Genomic DNA, 19,362 nt, shown 5'->3' on the forward strand with positions numbered 1-19,362 from the left:
CCCACTACAGCAGCAGGGCTTCATTCATTTCATTATTTTAAAGAGAGAAAAGAGCTCCTTGTACATATAGGTAAGACTTAAAAATAATATTGTGTGTGTGTGGTGTGTGGTGTGATGCAGTGTTCAGTGACCTGTGGTGAAGGGATTCAGCAAAGACAGGTGGTTTGCAAGGCCAGCGACAACACCATCGGCGAATGTGAGGGCGAGAAGCCGGAGACAGTCCTCATTTGCAAACTCATTTCTTGTCCAGGTGAGACCCAAACATGCAAGTCATTCTGGAACAGTATTTGTGAATTTACCAGTTTCATTCCTCTCTCACAAGCACTGATGGAGAGACTGCCTCGGCCTGATCGAGTAGTTTCCTTTTTTATTGTGGATGCAGAAAGACTGATTGAAAGACTAGAACCAGGCTTTTTTCTTATGAAAACCCTAACCCATCAACCACCTTTAGTCATAATCGTCTTGGAGCACCAGCTACATAAATATTATTTGATTGAATGTGTTTTTTTGTGAGTTTGCATGATGAATGCATAAACGGACCAGCTGCTATGACCACACTTGATGTCTTCAATATCCTCTTAGGACAAAGAACCTTTTTGAATACCTCATGGACCCTGTCTATAACTCTTACTGAGATGAATGTCAGCGTCTGCAGATTTTTTTCATTTAGCTTCCTGTTGAGAAGCTGGAGCCGGCAATTTGTGTCCAGATGCAATGGAAAAAAATAAAAGTGTTTTTTGTCAAAAAAGATGTCACTTTGTGCCGTACCAAGCTTGACAGAGATGTCTCCAAAAAGACATCTCTGTTTTTAATTTAACGTAGCGAGAGGCTGTCGAGAGCTTTTCTTGTATTTTGTGGCTGCTTTTTATTGCCTCATGTAGTAATATATTTTTGCCTTATTTCGTCCTCCAATCCAGGACAGCCAGGATCTCCTCTCACTGCTGGCATATTGGAAAACTCCACAATAAAAGACGAAGCTGTACACCAAAGGACTCCTGAAAACCCTGTTCACAAAATATCTTCAAGTAGGTCAAGATGTAAATTTGTTTGATTAAATGTACACGTGTTTTCTTTGAATCTACCTCGGTGACGCCCTCTCGCCTCTTATCACTAGATGAGCCATGTCTGGGGGATAAATCCATTTTCTGTCAAATGGAGGTTCTTGCCCGATATTGCTCCATCCCTGGATATAATAAGCTTTGCTGTGAGTCTTGCAACAAGAAAGAGAACCTCGCCACACACGCCCCTGACCTCCAAAACACCCAAGTGGCCTCGGCTGAACCTGAAACCTCCGCTCCTTCCCACCCTGCGACCCGCAAGGCCCCCCCGCCCGCCGCGACCACCCCCAGCGAGCCGCAAACCACTAAGCCCACCGGCAGGCGGCTCCGCGCCAACGTCCCGCCCACCACCACCGCCGCCGCCACCGCTGACGGTCAAGCCTCGCCATCCACGGGGGCCGCCGTGCCCAAGCGTCCCGCCGGCGACTCCCTCCTCAGCGCCGCAAAAGGAGAGTCGGAGGCGGGGCCTCTTCTACCTCCGGGGCCTCCGCGGCCCACAGCAGACTCCACTGGAGGTGCCTCTAAAGAGCACAGTCCAAACAGCACTTTAGGCCCAGTCGCTGCCAGGTCAAGAAGGGACGACCTAGGATCCGAGAGGGACTCGAGCCACAGGACCCTGTCAGCTCAGCAGTGAGCGATGCTGCTCAGCGAGACGGCCTCGTTCGTCGGATTTCGGCGTGTGACGGAATCACTGCAGAGGTTTTCTCTCTTTTTGTGTTTTTTTTTGTTGCAAGAATTGTTGTTGTGTTTTTTTCCCATGCCAGTGAATTTAGACCAGACCAGCGATGGTTACCTCATTAAAACTCCGGTGATCTGTGCGCAGCGTCGCTCCGCCCTGTGTGCTTCGAATATGGAAAAAAAGAAAAAAAACTTGTCAGGTGCTGTAAACTAAAAAACGACTTCAAGGCGTGTTCAAAATGTGATGACTGCATTGCTACATTCTTGTTTTTATCTGTGTACAGTTGTGTAATCCTGTTTTCTCAAGTGCATTAGAACTACTATTGAACTTGTATTGTGAACATGCGAGGAGAGGCCGTGGTTTTTAAGGTGCACGTGTCAGCTATGGAGAATAGAGTGTGCCAGACCAGCTGTGGATCCTGCTTTTAGTTCGTAATTAGTTATTCACGGGTCCATTTAAGATACAAATTAAATAACAAAACTAAATTGGCAGATTAATCATTTTTATTTTTCATTCTGTTTCAAGAATTGGTACAGTTTTAAAATAATACGGCTTTCTGTTGTTCACAATTTGCATTTGATTTCATTCAAAAGCTCTCGCATTTCAACATGTAAGAAGGTTGTGGCACCTAAAACTCAGATAACTTACGACCCACAGAGTAGATACAGACTCAGCAGAGGGGGGCAGCAGAGTGCATCACTAACTCTTGGTGCATGAGACTCCCCGGAATGTTGTCGGCACAATGACGTAACCGACCAAACTAAGTGTTCATTATTATGAAATAGGGACAATTTTAAGTCGTTCTATTATCCCTCATCATTTAATTGCAAATGTAATTAATTCATAGCGTTTCGTAATAATAATCTAATGAATTATAATGAGACACCTGTTAATTCAATCTTTTATTCCAGTGGCACACTCCAGACTCCATAGACGTCACTCTTGGCTGACAGCCTCATAGCTTCTCTGTCCCCGGTGCTCTTTTTTTGTTCTTTTGTGCCCAAAACTAACGTACCAGTGATTAAAGTCACTGCTAAAAACAAAAAGATGACTGTCTACAGGGCCAACCCAACTGTAGCATGCCCACCCTCTGCCTTTGTGGACGTCACTGATTCAACGCTTTAAAAAGAAGAAAACAATGTAAGGATGAAAAAAGTAATAATTATGTTTTTGTATCTGATATATATTTTTTAGATAAAATGTATATAGTGTAAATTTGAAGTCATGAAAAGAAACGAAAAACCAGGAATTGAACGGAAAGTATGTTGCAATTATAAAAACGTAGGCGATGCTGTAAGTCTACAGACTGTGGTTGGTCATACTGTTACGTCATTACTGCATTGCAGATCATAACATCTTTATTTTTATTGTATAGTTCTTGTATATACGTAATGAAAGCTTTAAATGTTAATATTTATTGAATTTTTAAGTGGTATGGAGAACAAAGTAAAACAAGTTTGAAAGAACAGCGATTCTTGTTATTTATGTTTCCTCCACAGTCTCCATTTTTTCTTTTTTTATCCAGTTTTTTCTTGCTTGCCTTCTGTAGATTTAGTGTAATTGAGTTGAGAGCAGCCACCTGTTATGCGGTGCTCTGGTATTCAAAACAAGCAAAATAGGTACATTCAAGGACTTTTATTCATTTTTCTTTTCCAGCTGTCCTTCAGTTAGTTGTGTGTGTATGTCTGTGTGTGTGTGTGTGTGTAAAGATACATGGTGACTCCTAATCAGGACATCTTGAGGTTTAAGTGGCACACTGTGACATTAATTCCTATGAACCAGCTGCCGTCTGGCCTGGCCTGCCGCTGGGCCGCTGATGCTGGCATCTGCCGGCTCTGGAGCGGAGCCTCTCCCCCAGGCAGCGTCTTCCGCCCTCGCTGGAAGGTGCTCCTCGTGCCGAGCAGCAAGTCTGTCACCGTAGCTTCATCACCCACTCTTGTCCTTTTGAGTGATGACATGGGAGGGGTGGGGGGGGGGGGGGGGGGGGGTAGCTGCATGTGTTGGTGTCTCGGGGACTCAGTTAGCCCAGGGTGGTGCCCGCTGTGAGACGCGTGCGGAGGTGTCTGGTGAAGTCCAGCTGAGCTCGGGGTAAAGCCTGATTGACAATAGACTTTGGCAGCCAGCCCTGAGAACAAGATCGGAACACATTTCAGTGCGTGTCAAGAGAATAATGATGATTTACAGCTGTTTCAATTATGCCGTTTCTGGCTTCGTGGTCCAGAGCTGCAATGGTCTTCATAAGCAGATATCTGCATAGTTATCAAGTAAACTGTAGGGATAATGGGAAAAGCAGTGGAGAGAACCTCCATAAGTTGGAGGACCCAAAACAAACAGCAGCAGCAGGTTTCCAGTGGCTGTATTGGGTCCAAAATGCTCCATCCTGCACTTCCCATAATGCACCCTGAAAGTGTCTTAAATCTAAAATGAAAGTGTGGATAATGTGTCCACTTCATTCATTCTCGACACCTCCAATTAATGTTGCGGGCTCTATATCTTTATCTCAAAGTATGTTTATTTTATCAAACTATATATATTTTTTTAGTTGGTGAACATGATATCAATTAAAGTCAATTAAAGTATTTGCCCCACCTGGCATTTGACATCTATCAAACAGCAACAGGTGCTGTGTCTAGCTAACATGCTAAATACTGAAATGCTAGTTTTGGTTTTTGAAGTCCGTGTGAATCAGACGTCAATGTCAATAAAGAGACAGTACTTTTCACTTTTAACTTCAAGTACATTCTGCATCTGAAACCTGCAAATAAGTTTAGCATATTGCTTTACTGAAAGGGATGCGTTGTGTTTTGTTATGTTTTGTTTTTGAGTTTATCAATTGCATGAAGGAGAAAACGAACAATCTGAGCAGCTCACTCAGCATCAAAAAGTGGCCAAGCGGAGCCGGAACACATTTGTCGCAATACATGGGGGTTGTATATATTAGAGTCTGCATTTGCATTTCCAAATAGGAATATGATTTTACCTTAACATCCATATTTAGAAGCCACGTGAAGCGGCTTTTTCCGATATCGTCGGCCAGAGCCTGAATAACGATGCAGGTCGGTCCATCCTCGGCTCTGCAAAATGCAAAGGCAATAGCTTGTTAATATACTTGTGGATATAGTATGTAATTATGAGCGGGGCCATTATGCGTATTTCTATTTCAGACCTGAAACATTCACAAACTGCTGTCATCCCTCTTGATTTTATCAAGTTATATAAATGAATTAATATTTCATACATCTAGCAGCATGACTCTAGGGCAGATATGCAAATTGCTCAGCTATACATCTATACTTTATACTTTATTTATATTTCTTCTACTTGACTATATGATGTGTACCTTTTGGTTTAATACCTGCCAAATAAGTGTGAATTAGTACATCATCCTCAAATGTACTTTGTGGTATGCTAATTTGCAAATTAAAAAATACAAATGCAATAAATGAGGACTGTAAACATTTAAGCACCAACCTAAAGTAGGATTTAACTGCTGTGCCTGTAAAGCCTCTCAAAGCTGTATACCTGTTTGTCTTGTCTTGCTTTTTTTATTTTTTGGAGTGACTGCGACATCTGTTACTTTACATTTAAAGGGTATAAAATGTTGCTTTTATTTTCGTTTTTCTCTTCTGCTATTTTCTCATCCTTAAAGAATTCTCTGACATCCGCCTGATAGATAAAACATTTGTATCCCAAAAACATGAGATATGACAGCTGATAACCACCCTCAGAACAAAGTGTTTGAGAGCAAATTGTTTGAGAAAATCAAAAACCCTCCCCTGAATTTATCAGTCTGAAGATTTTCCTTTTCCTCCTTTTTCTGACATCTTACCACCTTAGATGACTAAGATAACTCTACTCAGACAGTGTTATAAAGCTATATATATATATATATATATATATATATATATATATATATATATATATATATATATATAAATTCCTACCTCACAAAGCCGGCCTGAGGTGGGAAGGACTCCAGCTGAATGGCTGCTCCTCCAAGATAAACTCTGGACTTTTCTTTGCAGCTGTGTCTGACACACAGGAAATCCCTTTGGCCAATTAGATTCCCTGCTGTTTCCGCGGAAACCTCATGAGTGACGATCGTTTCGGGTCCGACATGCTTCAGAACCTAAAAGAGAAACCAATTAAAAAAACGCAATTTGCCAAACTGCAGGACAAGATTGCATGATGTAAGAATACATTACACTTGCTGCCAACCTGAGGCATGACTTCAATGAATATTAAACAAAATATGTAGGAATGAAACATTTTTGAATACTTTTAATATGGTATTTTTATAAGTTACAGTTTCACAGATGACGCCGTGTCTATTTGTCAAAGGCTCACCGTGATGCGCTGGATGCTCGGGTTCCACTGGTGCATCTCCTCGACTCGGGCAAACAGGATGTCGTAGAGCTCGTCCACACTGGCCTCCAGGACCGTCTCCAGCCTGAAGACCTTCCCGGCGCCGGGCGTCACTTTGCTGCAGATCACGTCGCCCCCGCTCTTCAAAATAAGTTTCAAAAGGGCGTTTATTATGTTTTACACGCGCGTCTTTAATTGTCACGTATAGTGGTTATCAGTCAAGTCAGGATAAAAAAAAAAAAGAATGAATCAGATGTTACCTCTGTCTCGACCTTCCATCCTTGTGTGTCTTCTAACATGCAGAGAGCCTTCCTCATTGCCTCTTGGCCTTTTTGTACATAGAGCAGCTGGTCTTCTTTCATAGGCGCAGGAATTATATCCTCCGATTTGGGCTCTGCAGAAAGATGATCCTTCAACAACCAGAACACATTTGTTTGTTTCTTTTTTTTTTTGTTTTGTTCTTTTTACCGTTACGCTTCAATCCGGTTCTGATGAGATGGTGGACCTGTCCCCATCGCTGCCGGTGAGTGAGCTCCTGGCCTATCACTGCCACGGCTGTGCGTTGGAGTCCTGCACGATTGACCGGTTGGGAAATGAAAAAGAAAGAAACAAAAGTTCAGCGGGTTTACAAGAATCGCCCCATTTTCATGAGCAGGAATAAACGGAGAAAAAAAACCTTCCTCGGAGGATTGAGGGCGTTTACCTGTAAGGCTCCTCAGATGTGGGTATGAGATTCCACAGCAGAGCTTTACAACAGCAGGCAGCATGTTGTCTGACTTTGGCAGTGACAGCCAAGCAACAGACTGGCTCTCTGCTCTTTATATGGCCTCTGAAGGACGCCGCGGTCAGATAAGGGCCAGAGAAGATAGGACCCGTTTGGGATTCTGTTCCGAAGGCCACGTTTGGCGAGGGCTGACTAAAGCACTGGACCTGAGTAAGACAGGAGAAGTCGTCGTGCATTTGGTGCATTTTTAATCAAAGTGTGGAAGACTAGAGTTTCCAAAGTTAAGGGATGTTTGCATAAGGCCGTCCTACTTGAGATTAACATATAATAACAGAGACAGCATTGAGTGGGAACCTCAACACCTTCACTTTCTATCTTTCTACCTTGCCGGGGAAAGTGCTTTATAATTTGCCTCTTAGTCTGCCATAAAAACATGCAATCACGTATCAATTGCGTCATGCAAATTGCAGGTCTGGCCATCGGCAGCAAATTGGGTTTTCAGTGTCTCGCTCCAGGACACATCATGGAGAACAGACACACCTTGCAGACCTTGTTATTCATGATTTTTATTTCTTGCTGGTAAGACGTGAATCGCATGTAACATTTTCCAAAACTGAAACAGTAACTTTTTACAGTGACTGTCATACCCTAAAGCAAAAAAAGGGGATGGAGAGCATTTCCATTCCGTCTCGGCTGTATTCTGTGTCTCTCTCCAGTATACTGGGGAGCTATTGATAGACATGGAGAAAGTGAGGGAACCAGAGAGCCTGTGCAGATATTGAGGGCCAGCAAATTAGCTCTTACAATACCTTCATTTTGGTTGTATGACACTTTCATTCTCTATGCTGTCGCTGCTGTTCACCCGGGCGTGTCACAAAAATGTATCTTTTCTCATTTTAGAAGGGTATGAAATAGGCAATAGGAATTTAATTTGATGATTGCATACTATGTGTAGGATATGTGCACACTCTAAATGTTTAACGGCTGTCAATATCCATACTGAAGTAGCCGGACTACAGTGGTGCGGTAAAATAGTTAATTTCAAAATCTAGAGATTCCTTTAGGAGAACTGGGAGAAAAAGGGACGCACGTGTGTGTGTAAAGATGCAAGTGAACTAATATTTTTCACTGTGGTACAATGGTCTAATCAACCACTGGAGTCATATATTGTGTGGTAAAATATACAGATGAAATTACAATACACGCAACAAGATTGAATTAAATAATAACTATTCGTGTAGATTTATAAGTAGTCCATAATTGTAATTGGGACACATGCTGTCTTCTAAATAATAAGAGAGAAAACCTGCAGTAGCTTGAAAGCAAAGAAAATCTCTGCTCAGCAATTAGACTAATTGGTAATCAGATGTCGGAGAGGTCGTAGAATGAGACCACAGTAGGCATCACCGGTCCTGCTCGACACAGAGCAAATATGTGAGTGATTCACCCACACGACCTGCTGTGAGGACGTTTCTACCGAGGAGAGAAATCTCAGGATTTAACATCTTCATCCTTTCTCCCTGAGAGCCAACCACAGACATTTTATCCCAGCAAAGATCCTTTTGGACAGTTTCGAACATTTTCGTCTGAATAGAAACAGCACTGAAAATGTTTTATGGAATTACGAAATCTGCTAATGATTAGAGGAATATTTCCCAGCGGGATCTAAAACACCGTGTGAATGCATTCATCGTCAGTAGCTGCAGCTCGAGTCGTCGCTTAGACAAGGAAAGTGGATTACGTCACTTCACTTCTGAAGGTCTTTACTCTGTGGCTTCCGGTCCAACAAAAAGTTGACTTTAAAATCCTGCTGTTGGTTTATAAAGCACTGAATGGTTTAGAGCCCAAATACTGTACATGTCTGACCTCACGAACCATCCCCGACCCCTCAGGTCGTCTGTGACGGCTCTCCTCTCTGTTCCCAAAGTCAGAATCAAACAGCCTTTAGTTTCTCTGCTCCACATATCTGGAACTCACTCCCAGAAAGCTGCAGGTCTGCTGAGGCTCTACGCTGCTTTGAATTAAGACCGAAGACTTTTTCTATTCGCTGCTGCATTTTATTGAACCAGATTCAAGGATGTTGAAAGATTAGAACCTTGGTTCTGGGGATCTAACACCGTCCTACGTAAGGCTGTTCCTGCATTTCTGCAATTTATTTTTGTATATTTGATGAACTGCCCTGCAACTTTCATTCTATTTTTAGCTTGTTAATTGTTTTAATGTCTGTTTCAAATAAGGTTATTTTTCTTTTGCCCAATGTTTTGAGGCTTTTAATGATAATGCACTTTGGTTGCATCATGCTATACAAATAAAATAGGCCTCAGCTTGCCTTGTCTTCTCTTTTTATCCATCTCTGAATTAACCAAAACATAATTGACTTAAACATATTTATCTCCTAACAGACAGAGACGGGCTGGTTTCTATCCGGAGTATAATCCTAAAACACAATTCTCGTTATATTTGAATTTAAGTCATTCTTCTGCATTGACTCATTTGCATGGCTTGGCTATAGTGGCATCTGTTATGAATACACAAATATATACATAAATATTAAATTCCCTTCAATTTATTTACAAATTCACTCATTACTTCATTGATTGATTCACTCAATTGTCCTTGATTGAGTGCTGGATAGAAACGATATATGTGGGAAAAATATCATTTCTAGGCAAAACAGTGATTTATGGTTATAGCTTTTTAGTCACTCGGACACATTTACTTAGGTCACTTTTTCAAAACTCTTCACACAGTTCTCCTAACCAACTTTCAGCTCGCCACAGCAGTTTATTTCACATTCAAAATGCACGAAAAACTGCTTCATGCAGCCAAAACATTCACGTCTCAAATCAACTCATTCTTCCAGAATACGAGCAAAGGTTGACAGCCAACAAACACACTTTGTCACCCACAAAACAATTACCTAAAAAACACTATTATGTAGCATTATACAATGTTTTCTTGTGTAAAACAAGGACACATCTCTGTTTATAATTCACTGTAATATATGTTACTGGAATTAATCAGACATGATGCAGAATGCTTCAATGTATTTCATGTCCTTTATTCATTTTTTATTTTTTTGCACTGAGTAATTCCAAAATACAAGAATTTGTATACACACCATCCACTGATACAGATACAATAGTAATGCTAATCTACACGGTCTTCTCTATTTGGCCACAGGTTCTCATCCACATCACATCTTATGTCATCTAGGGCAATACACCTAGGAAAGAACCTTCTGGCATGCCTGATCCATCCCTGGCAATCTTCTGCTGATATGTCCAGGCATCCAGCATGCATTGCGTCCAGGAGGGACATTTGATCATGTGGATGGTGGTCATGAACCTTCCACCTCCATGAGGAAAATAATTCCTCTATGGGGTTGAGGAATGGAGAGTGAGGTGGGAGGAAAAGTGAATGCATTTTGTGCCAAAGCAATGACAATTGATCCTCAGTTTATCCCACATATACTTCTGTTGTGCTCACTGAGTGAAGAGTTTTGACATGCTTTTTTTTCACATGCTTGAGTTTATCTTTAATTTGGATTAAATAATTGATTGATTTCACACATCTTTCCACTTGACTCCTACTTTGTACTTTCAGCTTTCAAGTTCAGCCCGTCACTTTTGGACAATCTCTTTCTCACATAACACAAGTTTGTCAATAGTGTGTGTTTGTGTGTGTGTGTGTGTGTGTGTGTGTGTGTGTGTGCGTGTGCGTGTATATGAGAAGAGGCGCGAGTGTCACATCTGTAAAAGGTTTGGTAGAAGTCCCAGTGCCGCCCTCTCTTCTCAATGCTGCCTTGCAGAAGCTTTTCTGAGCAAACAGCTGCGTCTTATCGCGCCGAGCAAACAGGTGACCTTGTGAGGAGGATTCGTGACGTCAATGCTGATCTTCACCTTCTGACCAGGGAAGCTGACCTCAAACTGCGGTGCCCCCCCCCCCCCCCCTTCTCCCCCAAGGAGCTGCAGCAAGGACTTGGTCCTGAATAGCCACTGGGATGCTCAGCGTGAACGTGTTATTCTTCCTTCATCCTGCGCTGTCATTAGTATTTGTTGATTCATTATTTATCAGACTGACATTCCCTTGATTGATGATAACGCGTGAGAATGCGTCAGTGTGTTCGCTGCATTTCATTTTTTGATGTGTTGTTCAGCTTTAATCTGATGGGTACTAAACAATGGAGCCAGCGACTGAAGAGCAACAATGCATATAGAATGAAGACATATATATATATATATATATATATATATATTTATATATATATATATATAGACCGTATTCTTTTTTTAAACTTAGTAATTGTAGTTCTGTTGTTTTTATATTATCCGTTCTGTTGTAATCTTTCAACTCTGGCACAAGCATTTCCTTCGGAATTAATAGAGTTCTATCTTATCTTATTTGACACTTTTATTTGGTCTCCTTGGCAACCTTTACCCCCTGCTCTCCTCCCATCGTTATCATGTCTAGATTTAGGGAATGTCACTGTCATATTATAACTGGGGAAACTGTCCTTGCCATTCAGGTATTTGGATTATGGTCATTTCAGCCGGAAATAAAAGAGAGAAAGCAGTCAAAGCTGAGAAACTAGAAACAGACTGCAAGACGAATAACCTCAAAATCTGTCGTGATAGAAATCCAGATGATCTATTGTTAAGACAATTGCTCAGGCTTCATCCCCCTCAAACCACATGAGGATAGATTTCCTAAACAGGCAAGGAAAACTAACTTAAAGAATGAGTTATTTTCTAATAATTGTCAACAAAACACATCGACAAAAGTAAAAACAAAATGTAGGATTAAAGAGTCGAATTCATTTAACTTCTCATTGCATTATGTTGCGCTCCACAATTACATTTCACACACACACACACACACACACACACACACACACGCACACACACACCAAAGACACTGTCATATTAAATTACAGTAACCATATCATAAATTTAATTTTGCATTCAAACGGCTCGTGCCCTTGAAATGCTTGAAAGTTAAGTGCATGTACTTTGCTGTGGAAGCTAAATGTTCTTGTCTAACAATTGTATAATATTTTATCCAAAGGTAGAATTAATTGAGGGTATTTTGTATATAATAATGTTACATATTTATACGTTTATCCACAGTAGGATGACAGAAGAAAAGAAGAGCTGGCATCCATAGAAAGACATACATGTATTGTTATTATGATTATCATTATTATAAAGAATGATGCTCATTATTTATGAACTCAAACTCGAATAATTTCTCAGGCCAAATGTTTCCTTCTAGTCATAAGTATGCCCTTGTGCACCAGTGTTATCAACTGCCTTCAAGGGAAAGAGGCTAATCGGGTTAGCTGGTGATTTATATGCACTTAGCATCAGAGCTTTGCTACACTTCCAACGATCCGGTTTGTATCTGACGTGCCACTTCACGTCGCTATTTATATTATGAGGATGAAACAATGTGATTATATTGTTTGTCTTATTTGGCGGATGAAAAAAAACTCTATTATGTCTCGATGTCCTCATGCAGTGTGTCAACACAAAACTGTGAAGCTGCATTTAAACACAGCTGTGCTCCAGCGAACAATAAGTCGAATTTTAAGCAAAGATGTAGATTGTTCAAGTTGCAGACAAGTTATATACGGTTAAGACTATCAAGCCTATTGTGTATTGTACAATTGCATTGAAAATGAAATTAAGGTCTCTGGTTAAATAGACTTGCATTTCGAATAAACATCTACCTGGCACATACGCTACAGTGACAGAGGACGAAATCATCAAAATAAGGAGACGATAATGCAGCTGTCACCTTGGAAATCAGGGCGCTCCATCCTCCCTGAAGTATGTTATTCTTGAAGATCATTCTGAGCTCCAGTGTGGATGTCAAGGACCTCTGCATCTCCAATCCGCTCTGCAAAAATGGTCTGAGTCACTCAAATGGATTTGACATTCATTCTATGTCCATGTTTTTTTATTAGAAAAATGTGAGATGTGAAATATATTAACCGGTTTTATTAACTGTAAATGTTCTGTTACTTTCGTGCGGAAGTACTTATTGCAATTGGAAAGGGAAAAAGAACATATAAAAAAAGACAGAGAAATGCACTGTTTCATGAGACAAGGCTGTTTTTTAATCTAAAACAAACTAAAAGGCATTTAGAATGAGAAAAGTAAAACAACATTTTGCTACTTGGTTTTTCTTTGCTGAATGCTTGAACATCTTTGTACGAGCTGTGGAAGAAATAAACAGTAAACATGCTGAGCTCACGCATTTCAGAACACAAGAATCAAATGAAAGTCTGTTAAATCAAACTGACATCCTTCCCTGTGGTTTTCTCCACGGAGATGCAAAAGGATGAAAAGCCCGAAGCGGCTGATGGCCAGAGAGGTCGACGCAATCTAACGCTTCTTTGATCAACCCCATCGCCAGATCTTTCTCTGAGAGGGTACATCATAAAATACCCATAAAAGAGCTCAGTGGTTCTTCTCGCCAGCACAACAATTACACCATTAACTCTATTACCTGATGGAGAGGAAAGCCAGATCATTCATTTAAACCAACGTCTACTGCACATTCAATAAGGTTAACTCGTTATCTGGTTAAAAAATAAGCATTTCACCTCTTTGACCTGCAAGCAGTAGCCATTGCTGCACCGCGGACAGGGAATCTGTCTGCAGGATCTGACAAGGAAAGACTGTGTGTCAGGAAACACCTGAAAAAAAAAAAACGTTTATCGGATTATCGCACAACACATCTATTTATATCCTCGATACTATTGATTTCCTCCAGACGCCTTGTGACAAAGCCGTGCTGAAACTGTGGAAGAGGAACATTTCACCATGAGTTCTTGATCATGAAAGGTCTTGGGACACGTCAGGCGTTGGGATTTGGGTCTGGGTTGGTAGGAGTTTGTGGACGGAGGGAGGATTCTCCCTGTTTCAGCTGAATATTGAGTCTTTCTGTGGGCAAATTCTTCCCGCGGTCAAGCCTGAACTTAAATTGACAGAATAAGTTCAGCTACCTCGTTTAAAAAACATTTTTCAGTCCAACCTTGTATGAGTTAGAAAGAGACGACGTGGAGCACACACTTAACAAATCTTGACAAATCCTGAAACAAACGATTGAGGGACCTCTGAGGTTCAACCTCAGATTTATGGTAATATACATACATCTTTTTTGTCCTTTTGTGCTTGAGGAGACAAACGGACTTTTGCAGCGAGGTCTTTCAATTCAACCCTCCAGATTTCTGAAAATTGAGCTGCCGAAAAAATATGACCCCTGTTGTTCTGGAACCCAATTGCATTTTTCGAAGGCAGACTTTTCCTTAAAAAGTAATGAAAAGGTGTGCGCGCGCCCGCGTGTTACGCTAAGACATACTGGAGCTATTCTGATTGAGCGGAAACGCGAAGGCCGGTTTAGTCGCTTTTTCCTGAGGACTTGGCTCTTCAGAAGTGGATGAGGAAACAATGATGAGGTGACGAACCAATCATTCCTCCCCGTGCAGACGGGCCTTCCGTTGAGACCTGTGGGAATATTCACCCAAACACAGGAGGTAAGGCGCACAATTAAAGGAAATGGGACCTGCAGAATCAAAGATGTTGACATCATCAAAACCTCGGGGAGGAGAACAACTTATCTGCCAGTAATGCAGTGGTCTCATTCATAGACTACATTGAACAATACTCATTTGTGCTGGCAGTATTAAAAGCTTTATGTGACCCGTAAAGAAATGATCTGAGACACTGAGTGCCAGATGTTTCCAGCTGCCTCCAAATTGTATGTTGAGCTAATCTAATCCCCTCCAATAGTGCAACTATGCTGAACTGAGCACAAGCAGCTGAAGCCAAAAACCTTTAAATATATGTTCAAAACATCGACAGACGTCTGAACGGAATAAAGATTAATTAAAAAACGTTTTTTTTTATTTGCCGGAATTTGGGGAAGCAAAGGCTAAGACAGGATTTCAAGTCAATTTCCTGTAAAAATAAAAATACGCAAAAGTAAATGAAGCATAAAATGAATTTGCTGTTTGCTCACCTTGAATATGTTTAACCCTGTTCGGATGAGGGTTTGTGCCGTGAAAAGATGGAGTGATGACTCAAAGTGCTCCTCGTCAGCATCGTGGGAAGTTCGGGGGCGAGCGGCACCTGATAAGTTGGACCGCGGCTTTTTACTGCCGAAGGTTTTGAAAGAACAACTCTGGAGTCTGCTGTGCTGCTACGAAGCGACGTGATGTTGACGGGCTCCTGTGATTGCCAAGTTGTGCTCGAAACCAAATCCTAACAAGGAGCCAGAGATAGATTAACTCCGAAGATGACTCTGCAAGTTTCTTGTTTCTTGGAGGATAAATAGTTAAAAATCTCGACGGAAACCTTACCTCTGAAAACCTCCTGTAGCCGAAACCCGTTGGTACTTCATGTGCTGGGTTACCTTTGTTGCTAAGAAACGCTAAATACACAAAAAACAATGGCATCTGTACACAATGCTTGTACACGCTTCAATTAGACTGGATGCAAAACAGCAAACAATTTTATTATATTCGATTGAGGAACTAAAAATAGGTAGTTGATTAATTCAAAATGAAGTTGACAACAATGCAGTGACTAACGTCTACACATTGTTTACAGTGTAATAAGAATAAATGATGATCATTTAATTTTGATTTGTTGTGAGGGTTAAACTTTCTATTCACTGTCTATTCACTATAGTTGTATCCTCACTACAAATATTTTACTCACTGATGTGACTGATGAATCTGTATTGTGTGACCTTCATTGTCTGTGAGGTGGCAATCAATCAATCACCTCAAACTTTGCTGCAAATAAAAGGTCCAAATGAAATATAAGATCTTCCAGTGTTTGATGTCGGACAAACTGTGGTCTTCTTTTAACTTAATTATTAACTCGTTATAAATATATGGGGGGGGGACTGCGGCAGAGTGGGTTCAACTCTGTAGCATTGAGCCACAGCTCAGTCCTCCTAGAGGAATCACCTTAATATTGGAAGTGGAAAAAGGTCATGATAGGTATCCACTGGCATGTTGGGAACGTTTAGGCGTGGAAGGTGAGGTGATGGATGCGGTTCTGGACCCCGTCTTATTGGCAGAATTTCCCGTCTCGTCTTATTGGCAGAATTTCCCGTCTCGCCACGCGGTTGTTACAATATATCCAGCCGGAGCATATTTCTGCAGGGGGGAAAACAAGAACATGCTTAGTGATGCTGTGTGGCATTTCTGTTTGCACACCTCCCCGGGCCAAAAGTAGAGCGCACAGCAACAAAAAATCCAATCTGGGGACTTTGTATTCTCCGGGTGACGCACTACAAATCCCAAAGCTGCAGGCAAATTTACCGGGTGTTGAAAAGTCTCCCCCACCGACCTCGCCATCTTTGCCTCGGTCGCCTGTAGAGCTCTTGTATCCATTTGGTGTAATGTTCAGGCATCTCGTTTAAATGCAGCCAGTAGTTCTTAAGGGGGAGTTTTCAACATCAGTTTTTAATTGTTCCCCGTGTGCCTGTTTTTTTTTTTTGTTTAGCATTTTCTCTGAGATAAAACAGACTTGTCCAGACCCAACAAAGTTTATTCTTATTTTTTTTTTATTGAAGGATACTCTGCCTCTGAAGCTGGCGGAACTCACAGTTGTGGTTTTTTGCACCGTGCTGCAGGTCTCCCTGCCTGACAGTGATGCCACCTACGCTGTTTAGGATCAGTCCAACAGTAAAGGCTTTCATTTCCTGGTGATACAAACAGATGCTAAAAGTTTCTCTATCAATTATCACCGCCAGGAGAATCATGCCTCATGGCGTGTTGCGGGTGAGGCAGGGAGTGTGTTGCTCACCACTGATGTTGGACGAGGTTTACGGCTGCATGCTCAGAGACCGCTTGTGCTTGTGCCGTATCACACTCTCTCGAAAACACCTGTCTTTGTTTATACTGCCAACAGCTGACGGAAACTACTCACGCCTGGCTGATGCTCTGAGGTTTATTGATTCTGTTGTTATTGTGCATCAAAATCACATTTATTTATCAAAGTAATTAAATGCTCATAGCTTTCTCAGTGTTCTTTTCTAATTTGCATCTACTGGACTTGTTCATCTTATACACTTATGTAAGTACGCTTTATCTCTGTGTCCACTCACTGCTGTGTGATGGTGGGATAAGCTAAAAAAAATGCATGATTTAACTTTTGACTACACAGCATTGAGGATTTTAAGTGGCGTTGTTACAAATTCCAGTAGAATTATTCAAAGTCCATACGCATATTTCATCTTTGTTTGAGCCTGATCCGAGCCACGATCCTAGAAAGCTCTTCATAGCAGTTACAGCCAACTGCAATTACGCCGAACAGCAATTAAAGCCACAGTTGTAATCTCAGTATGAGAGATGATTCCGGTTTCTAGATCACTATTTGATTAAGATTTTTGATCTGATGACCCCGCTGCACTCAGAAGTGGGTTTGCATTCATCTAAAACTACACGTGCTGCAGCGCGTAATGATAAGAGTTGTCCTCCTGAGAGCATTCAAAGTAATAATTATGTGTTTATCAGCTCATTTGTCTGGAACCTCATCCTGGCTTTCATCTCAAAATGCTCATTTTAAGTCGTATTATATCAAATGTTGCGCTCTTCATTTGAGTTGTGACCCCTTAAAGTAGATACTTCTCCGCAAATCAATCAACTCAATACATTATTAAGAGAAAAAGATACTGGAAACAATAATGATAGTAATAATGTTTCGTGATAGTGATTGTTATTGTTGTTAATTTAACACATACAGGCATAAATAAAATTAGACTTGGTCGATAGATATATTAAACTACTTCTTCCATTTCATATTAAACATTTTAGCTAGGTTCCAAATTCAGTTTCAGACTCGTCTTTTACCAAATTTGTTTGGTGGCTGTGTCATTAATTTCCGCAGCCAATCGTTAATAATGTTTGCATAGGATTTTTTATTTAATTTTTTAACCCGAGGGAAAATTTGTGACACCCGTGTGCTGAAGGCAGGAGCCCTTATCCTTTAATTGATTCTGTAATTGCGACAAGACTAGAAATGCCTTTTGAGCTCCTCGACATCCCTGAAAAAGGAAAAGAAAATGATAGACGTTGTGATTGCAGCAGCATTTACTGCACAGCAAACTGGCAGAAGAACGCGCATGCAAGCATGACCGGTTCTGTAAAATCACTCCTCTCTGATTGGAGTTCCTGTAGCACTTTCTACTCGGTATGAGCTGCTCCTTTTCCTACCGGAGACCACCAGATCAAATGCCCCCACTTTCACACATTCATCTGGAAGCAGCGCGATTCGGCTATTGACACAAATGTAATTATTGATACCAATAAAAACATTCATATGCGTCACGAAGCCTTCATGAGTTCCTGCATGCCTTGTGCACCAAGCTGCCATTTTTATTGCAAATTTAGGGCCGTCTCTTTGTTCCCCTGCATGGGGAAGTTACAAAATGTAAGACCTTTGTGAATATGTCACAGTCACATTTCTTGGAGCAAAGAAATGAATGTGGCTCTCAAACCTTAACCTTAAGAAAATATATATTTTTTAGAACACGTTACTTAACAGTATTAAGTTATTTGAATTCAAAAGAGTTTGCCGCCCTTTTAATAACGTTTCTATCGTCCTGGTATTTTCATTACCTAGTTTTTCACATTTGGAGCAATTCAGTGTGTTTTTGTTTTAACCTGCAGTGAAATATTTTTAAATTAACTGAGTCAACTTCCAGCAACACGTTTTAAACTTTTAGCTGGAGCTACTTATTACATTTGCATAACTCCAAAGGGCTTATTGGCATGAGTGCATGTAAACTTAAATATGCTGTCACCAATGTTGGGCTTCATGTTGCCGCCTCGTCCTCCTTCTTTATATTCATGTTTTCAAGGTTACGAATCTCTCAATTAACTGTTGTTTTGAATGTAGAAATTCTGTACTTTTTGGTTGTTTATTCAAAGCTTATCTGGCTCCAACATAAATACAGCTCTAGGAATTTTCTTCCAATCTCGAGCGCGGTAAACCAAGGTTAAGGTCTCCCCATTGCACCCTGATCCACGTGGTCTCTTGGTGGTGGGGGGGGGGGGTAAAAGACAAGACCGGGCTTAAAGTCTCCAGACACCACTTTCGCCCAGGCTGAAATATCTCAACCTCTATCGGATGGAAGCCAAAGTTTCCGATCATCTCAGCCTCTTAATATTAATATTGGCTGCTTTGCTTCCCTCGCGCTCATCTTCAATCTCGACCTTCAGTTTGATGAAAAGGTGAGAAGGATTCCAGGGCGGCTGGTAAAAACTATGGTGTGACACACAAAGGTCATAAGAAATGTGAATGTGTTGTTTCATGAACTATCATAGAAAACATATCATAGCATATCCGTAGTACAGTATTAATATGCTTCTCATAGTGTAGTAGCATATGAAAAACATAACAATTTGTCACAAAAATGTCATACAGAAACACTACGTCCATTTGATTCCATGATTTCCCTTTGCAACAAAAGTGTTTTACCTTGTGTGCAGATTAAAGGCCGAGGTTAATTTA

General features: G+C 41.0%; 2 protein-coding genes across 3 annotated transcripts in view; one reads left to right on the forward strand and one right to left on the reverse strand.

Moving 5' to 3' along the window:
* The window catches only part of adamts14 (ADAM metallopeptidase with thrombospondin type 1 motif, 14), a 28,487-nt gene extending 25,284 nt beyond the window's left edge, over positions 1 to 3,203 (forward strand). For both annotated transcript variants that reach the window (XM_040175718.2, XM_040175719.2), the window contains exons 20-22: positions 121 to 250; positions 918 to 1,025; positions 1,115 to 3,203. In XM_040175718.2, the coding sequence (XP_040031652.2) occupies positions 121 to 250; positions 918 to 1,025; positions 1,115 to 1,692 (816 nt within the window). In that variant the 3' untranslated portion in view covers positions 1,693 to 3,203. The remainder of the gene's footprint in view (positions 1 to 120; positions 251 to 917; positions 1,026 to 1,114) is intronic.
* A 156-nt stretch (positions 3,204 to 3,359) lies between these two features.
* Positions 3,360 to 7,032, reverse strand: star2 (steroidogenic acute regulatory protein 2). Its single transcript, XM_040175725.2, has 7 exons — positions 6,806 to 7,032; positions 6,571 to 6,672; positions 6,363 to 6,496; positions 6,085 to 6,243; positions 5,682 to 5,866; positions 4,718 to 4,811; positions 3,360 to 3,862 (listed from the first exon to the last, which is right to left on the reverse strand). Exons 1-7 carry the CDS (start codon positions 6,867 to 6,869, stop codon positions 3,758 to 3,760), a joined length of 843 nt encoding a protein of 280 aa, XP_040031659.2. The 5' UTR covers positions 6,870 to 7,032; the 3' UTR covers positions 3,360 to 3,757.
* Positions 7,033 to 19,362: the final 12,330 nt, after the last annotated feature.

Source organism: Gasterosteus aculeatus, chromosome 5 (genome assembly GCF_964276395.1).
Source record: "Gasterosteus aculeatus chromosome 5, fGasAcu3.hap1.1, whole genome shotgun sequence".
NCBI classification, from domain to species: Eukaryota; Metazoa; Chordata; class Actinopteri; order Perciformes; family Gasterosteidae; genus Gasterosteus; species Gasterosteus aculeatus.

Excerpts from the sequence above, each read along its gene's own strand:
- star2 (XM_040175725.2), bottom strand. The coding sequence starts at position 6,869 with ATGCTGCCTGCTGTTGTAAAGCTCTGCTGTGGAATCTCATACCCACAT. Across the intron at positions 6,673-6,805 it reads ACATCTGAGGAGCCTTACAG|GACTCCAACGCACAGCCGTG; the intron begins GTAAACGCCCTC and ends TCAATCGTGCAG. Across the intron at positions 4,812-5,681 it reads CCTCAGGCCGGCTTTGTGAG|AGCCGAGGATGGACCGACCT; the intron begins GTAGGAATTTAT and ends TGCATTTTGCAG.